Genomic DNA, 6,231 nt, shown 5'->3' on the forward strand with positions numbered 1-6,231 from the left:
TACTCTGAGTCACTTACAGCCACCTGCCACCGTGACGGCCCTGCAGTTCCTGGATACGGAGGTCTTGCCGCCTCTGTGCGCAGGGATGTGGTAGCTGGGCCCTGCGGGACATTATGTTTTTGGCTTCAGTTGGTGGAAATGTTTTCCACGTGTTTCCCCATGTTTACAGAGCTGAGGGCACGGAATGCAGCCCGTGGCTGCGGAAGCTGGCCTGCTGGGGCCTGGCCGCCGGGGTCTGGCCGGGTCAGCACATCCACATCGGTGCCAGGGCCGATGCCGGCCGCGGGAGGCTCCGTGCAGCCGGGGAGGGGCGCGTCGGAGAGCAGCGGCCCCGGAGCTCGGGCCACGCCAGCCGTAGGCGGGGGTCCCAAGGGCTGGGGGAGCTCTGTGGTCAGGGGATCAGAGGGTGCCCACTGACTCGCGGCACGGGTGGTGGCTTCCCTGGCCCGGTGCCCCTAGAGCTCGGCCCCCCGGCTGAGCAGCACGAGGCGTCGCTTCCCCAGCAGCGGTTCTGCTGCCGGGCCGGTCAGGGCAGCGGCAGCCGGGCCACCCAGGGGTCGGGAGCCGGACTCACTCCTTGGCCTGGAAGGCCTGGCCGAGGCGGGCTCGTCGCCGCTGCTGCACTTCCTGGTCCCGCGGCTCCTTCAGGCTGGCCACCTGGGGACAGGGCAGGAGCTCAGGCGGGCGGGCGGGCCCCGTGGCTGAGCTCCGTGACCGGAAGGGCTGGGAGGCCGCGGTCCACGGCTCCCAAGGGGGCGGTGTGCGTGGAGGGAAACCCCGGCAGACAGACAGACTCACCAGAGGCCAGATGGGGCGTGCAGGGCCCCACCTCTGATCGGGGTCACCCGCCCCCCCGTGGGCTCTTAGGGACCTGGGTGACCACCACCCACAGTGGGTGGACCTCCTTCCACTCAGCCATGAACACACTCAGAATAATGAGGAAATAATGCTCCTGGGCTTATAAATCGAGGAAACGTGGCTTGGAGGGTCAGGGACACCAACTCAGGGTGGCGGCGGGCCGTCACTTTATGTCTCTGCGTCTCAGTTCCCTCATCGAGCAGCGCCCCCGAGGCAGAGAGCTCGGAGCCCGCGGGGCAGCCCCGGCTGGCATGTCTGTGTATGTGTGCGCGCACGTGTGTGTCTGTGTGGGTGTGTCTGCACATGCGTGCGTGGGGGGGGTGTGGTCAGCACAGGCACACACTCAAGGCTCTGTGCCGCTTTGTTACTGCCCCGCCCCCCCGTGCGCTGCTGCCCCCCGGGTCCCTGACTCCGCAGGACAGCGCAGCGGCCACCGCCGCGAGGACTGCCACGCGCCAGGCACCATCTGGACGTTTCACACTCAGCAACCACCGGCTGAGGGACTGTCCTCACCCCTCTTTATGGGGGGCGATGGCGGCACGGAGAGGGTGGTGACCCGCCCCAGAATGCCCCTCCGCCCCTCAGTGAGGTGTGGGAGTGACGGAGGGTAGTGTGGGGTCCCGTGGGGATGGCCTGGAGCCCACCGGGCAGTAGCGCTGCCGGAGGACCTCGGGCTGGGGCCAGCCGGGCGCAGGGACCCTCCCCTCCCTCTGCACCCCCGCCGGGCGCTGGGTCCCGGCCCACCTGCTTCGCCAGCACCTTCACCCGCTGCCGGTGGGTCCTCTCTCGGGACGCCAGGGCCTGTGCAGCCTGTACATGGGCCCCGTGCAGCCGCTCGGCCTCCACCACCAGGTCTCGCTGGTGCTGGGTGGCCAGCTCCTGGAGCTGCTGGGCATAGGGGAGACCCCAGGCACCTCACTGTGGCCTGCTCACCCAGGGCTGCACAGAGTCCCGGGACAGGCGCGTCCAGCCCTCCCCTGGGGACCCCCAGTTGGCCCGGCTGCCCTCTGCTGGAGCCCGGGGCCTGGCCAGGACCGGAAGGTGAGCGGAGGGTTTCGTAAACACATTCGGCCCCCGGGCCTTGTCTGCTCCGGAGTCCCACCCACAGGCCGGCAAGGTGAGCCTTACATCTGTTTTAATGGCATCCTAGTTTCCACTTGGCTGGACCGGGGGTCCCAGAGGCATTGCAGGCTCATTCTTGCGCCCACCTCCTTTGCCGATTCCTTGTCTGGCGATAGAGGGTCTGTCCAGTGGTGAAAGGGGAGATACCCCAGAACACGCGGGAGCAGCCCCTGGACCTGCCTGTAGGCCTGCCTGGCCCTGTGTTTCCCACACTCCCCCCCCTTCTGGTCCATGCACTGGCTCACGGTCCCCTGATGGTCCCCCCACTCCCACGGGGCCCATGGAGCCCTGAGACCTGAGGTGTCGCCCTGGTGGACCCCTTTGTTGTCTGGGGCTGCGTCTCCGCACCTGTTCTGTGTAGGAGTGGTCCAGCCCGCCCTTCCCATCTGGGCGTGTGCATATGTGTGTCCAAGCACGAGACAGAAGCACTGGGACACACACCCACCCGGACACCCCCAGCCCCAGGCCCCGGCCCACTCCCAAGACTGGGGTGCATGGAGCCCAGCTGGTTTTGCCTCAGGGCCCTGTCCGCTTCCTGGTGCAGGCAGGTATGGTCCAGCGGCTCCTTCTCGGCCCCCGCCCTCACGTTGTCCCCTTCCCTCCTCAGCTCTGTCTGCAAGAGCAGAACCTGCCACAGTCTCTGGCGGGGGTGTGAGTTCAGGCCAGCCTTTTCCCTGGAGAGCACATGGGGTGCCCCCGGGAGGGGCTCTGGATTCCCTGAGAGCTGGCTGGGTCGGGGGAGGGAGCTCCCTGGCCAGGATGCCCAGTGGCCTGGGCCATCCAGCACGTGGGGCTGCTATGAGAGTGAGGGGGGACCACCAGTCACGTTGCTGTCCTGCTTTGGACCAGCTGCATCTCCTGGTACCTCCAGGCCCTTGCAGCGCCGCTCCCAGCCTCAGGGAGCCTCTGCGCGCTGCATCCTGGCGCCCCTGCACCTCAGCGCCTGCAGCCGGCTCACAGGCCCCAACCTCTCCCTGACCAGGTCCCAGCCAGCCTGTGTCCTCTGTGTCCCTGTCCCCACAGCCCATCTTCCTTGGAACAGCCCGCTGCTTGAGTACGGCCCCCTCCTGGCCCCCATCCTCACCACGCAGGCATAGGACGGGGGGGAAGAACTGGGGATGAATGTTGGGTGACCAATGAAACAAACACTTTTGGTGGTAAGGTTTGGGGGCTCCTTTTTGCCCCCTTGTGGATGGTCCCTTTGGAGGAAGGAACTGACACTCAGGGCAGGCCTGGCCCGTCAGCCACTGGGGCAGGATGGGAATCTGGGCCCCAGACCAGACCTGTCCACTTCCCCAGCTCTGGGCCGGGCGGGACACTGGTCAGCCCCAGCCACTGGAGGCCCAGGCCTGTCCTCTCGCCCTCAGGCTGGACAGGGCCTGGTCTCTCGGGGGGCCCTGGGACATGGCGGATCGGTCTCGAGTGCAACGTGACGGGGGCAGTGTCCAGCGTGTTACAGAAGGAGGGAACCCTTTCTTCTTCAGGACTGAGGAAAACAAAGGGTGCCCTCCACTGAGAAAGGAAGTCCTGTTTCTTTAAAAATCCAGTTACACTCCTGGACGTGCATGTTAAAAAGAGAAGAGAAAAGTGAAATCCAAAGTAAATAAACGGCCGCATCCGGGTTTCCCCTCCTGAGACACCAATAAAGGGTTTATGGGTTTTCGGGCCCCTCACAGCTGACCTCCTGGAACTCATTAGCTGTTCCTCCCCTCCCCCATCTGGGCTCCAGGGACCCGCGGTTGGCTCTGCTGCCCGGGGCAGTGCCATCTCGGCCTCCCAGCCCCCAGGCCCCCTACCCCGAGCGGCCACGGGAGCCCTTGGCTTCCCCAGCTTGGCACTGGGCCTGCCCTTCAGGAGAAGCTGCAGGGTCCTGGTGACCATGCCCGGCTGGACAACCCTTCTTTGTGAGAGGGCAGGTGGCCTTGTGTGGACAAGCTGGCTGCTGGCTCTCAGTGACCTGATCTGCTGGCCTCTGTGCCTCCGTCCTGACCCCAGTTCTGTCCCCAGGGTCCCTGCCTTCCATGGCCACCCCACTGACCCGGCCACTTCCCTCTGGAAAACCGTCCTGTCCCCGAGCCCACCTGAGCTGGACAGTGTGCACGTGGTGGCCAGGGCCTGCCCAGGACACGTGTCCCCATGTGCTTGGGGACACGTGACCCGGGTGGCGGCCCTCCTGGAGGCTCCAGGCCTGGCAGCTCCTCGCTGGGCAGGGCCTTGCTGTCCTCCCTCGGGGTCCGTTGGTCAGTCTTCTCTGGAGCCTGCCCTCCGCGCTGGGGTGCCGCCGTCACCCCCTGTGGGGACCCCACTGTTCCTAGCTCTGCACTTTGCTCCTGACACAGTGAAACACTCTCTTTCCTGCCCCTGCCGTGGCCGGTGGCCTCTGCCTCTTCTCCGGCCCTGAGCCTGTCCTTTTCACTCCTTGCTGGTGTCCACACGCCCCGCCCCCCCGACATCTTTGCCCTCCAAGTCTGAGAGCCCTGGGCACTGTCACCTCACCACTCGTCCCAGCGGCCACGACTGTGTGCTGGCGAGGCCAAGCCTGGCCCCTGTGGTGCCCAGGCCCTCCCGCCCTGGGCTGCACGGCCCAGACAAACCCCGCCCGCGCACAGAGCCATTCTGCGCAGGACCTGGCAGGCAGATGGCACAGTGACAAGCTCAGGGATCCACTGGGCCTGAGGTGGCCCCTGCAAAGTCCATGGGCTGAGCCATGTAACACGGACCCTCCACCTCCCTCTGAGAAGCCCTGGCCGGACACTGCCGCCTGGACCTACCGTGAGGGACGAAGCTTCCCTTCTCGGCCCAGTTCCCTTTACACAGCTGAGCCCAGGCTGGCAGGGTCTACCCACACCTCCGCCCAGGGCCAGTGTTGTGGTGCAAGGGACAGCAGCTGTACCCGGTCATCCGTGCCACGTCGGGAGGGCTGTGTCCCGGGAGTCCAGCTCCCGGCCCCAGGGGACAGGCAGCGAGACCTCTGCCCAGGTATGCTCACACAGCCTCCGGCCACCACCTGTCAGGCCGCCCGGGCAGCAGGACCTAACCATGCCCTCGCCCCAGAGAGGCCTTGGGAAGGCTGCCCTGCTCTGGGGTCCAGGACTGAGCCCCTAGCTCTCCCCACTGCCAGGACTCCTGCTCCCCCCATCCCCCCGCTCAGGTGGGGACACTGAGCCTGAAGGGATGGGTGCCTCGGGTGCCTGGTCACCAGCCCAGCGCAGGCTTTCCACCTACTGCCCGATGGTCTGTCTTCCCTCTGGACTCCCTGTCCTGCCCACCCCTGGGGGTGTTGAGAGGGCATCAGAATCCCAGGCCCAAAGCTCAGCCTCGCATTCCGCCGGGGTCAGCTGGATGGGTCGTGCCTGTTCCTACGGGGCAGAGGCAGGACATCGAGGTCAAGGGAGCTGCCTCTCAGGTCACGTGACCTGGGAGGTCCCTGCACACAGCAGGCCTGCCGGGTGGGTCCACAGAGCCATAGCTGGGGTTGGGGCCTGGGTGACATTCTGCCTGGTTCCAAGAACGTCATTTCCTTTCACTAGCCTCAGTTTCCCCATCAGTTAACCTGGGCCCCAGGAAGATGCTCTGGTGACCCCAACCCCTGATTTCAACCCAAATACCTCCACTTTGGCCCGTTTCATACGTGGAGATGGTCCATTCACGCCTGGGGACAGTTCAGCTGTCAGAATCACTGACCAGCGGGCCCCTGGGCCTCCCTGCCTTTCGCATCCTTTCTGCCCGTCTCTGGGCCGGCCCGTGCCCTGTCCTGTCCTGCATTCATTCAGCCTCTTTGGTTGGTTCTCTGTCTTGCACCCCAGCCCGTGTTGGGTCTGCAAGGGAGACGAGACAGGGCTTCTGGCACTCTTCCTGGTCTCTGTTGTGCGGGCCTACACCTACCCTCCCATTGCTCCCATCTGCAGGGCACCCCCTGAGCCTTGGCTATCTCCACCACGGACAGGGGAATCTGGGCTCCAGAGGCGGGCAGTGTGCCAACGCCACACAGCTCCAGGCAGGACTGGCGCTCAAACACTGGGAACAACGCCGCTTGTGTGTGTGTGTGTGTGTGTGTGTTTGCCATGACCTGTGCTCCTCCTCCGAGGACAGCAGAGGTAGAGTTGGGGTAACATCACCGGAGGGCTGTGGAGGTCCACACGGTGACCTGCCAACGCCAGGCTGACCCTGAGCTTGGAGGCGGGTGGACAGGCCCAGGGCGGGCATACTCCCCACTGGCAGCTTGGGACACAGAAGCCCATCCGAGCCCGT

At 65.7% G+C, this 6,231-nt stretch overlaps 1 protein-coding gene across 1 annotated transcript in view; it reads right to left on the reverse strand.

The window, feature by feature from the left end:
• Positions 1-13: 13 nt before the first annotated feature.
• Positions 14-6,231, reverse strand: part of CROCC2 (ciliary rootlet coiled-coil, rootletin family member 2) — a 65,803-nt gene continuing 59,585 nt past the window's right edge. Inside the window, 6 exon segments of the mRNA XM_024760494.1 lie at positions 14-97; positions 99-171; positions 575-657; positions 1,603-1,746; positions 2,426-2,593; positions 3,259-3,466. Coding sequence (XP_024616262.1) covers positions 14-97; positions 99-171; positions 575-657; positions 1,603-1,746; positions 2,426-2,593; positions 3,259-3,466 — 760 coding nt within the window.

This window comes from Neophocaena asiaeorientalis, unplaced genomic scaffold (genome assembly GCF_003031525.2).
Source record: "Neophocaena asiaeorientalis asiaeorientalis breed wild unplaced genomic scaffold, Neophocaena_asiaeorientalis_V1.1 scaffold185, whole genome shotgun sequence".
Lineage (NCBI taxonomy): Eukaryota > Metazoa > Chordata > Mammalia > Artiodactyla > Phocoenidae > Neophocaena > Neophocaena asiaeorientalis.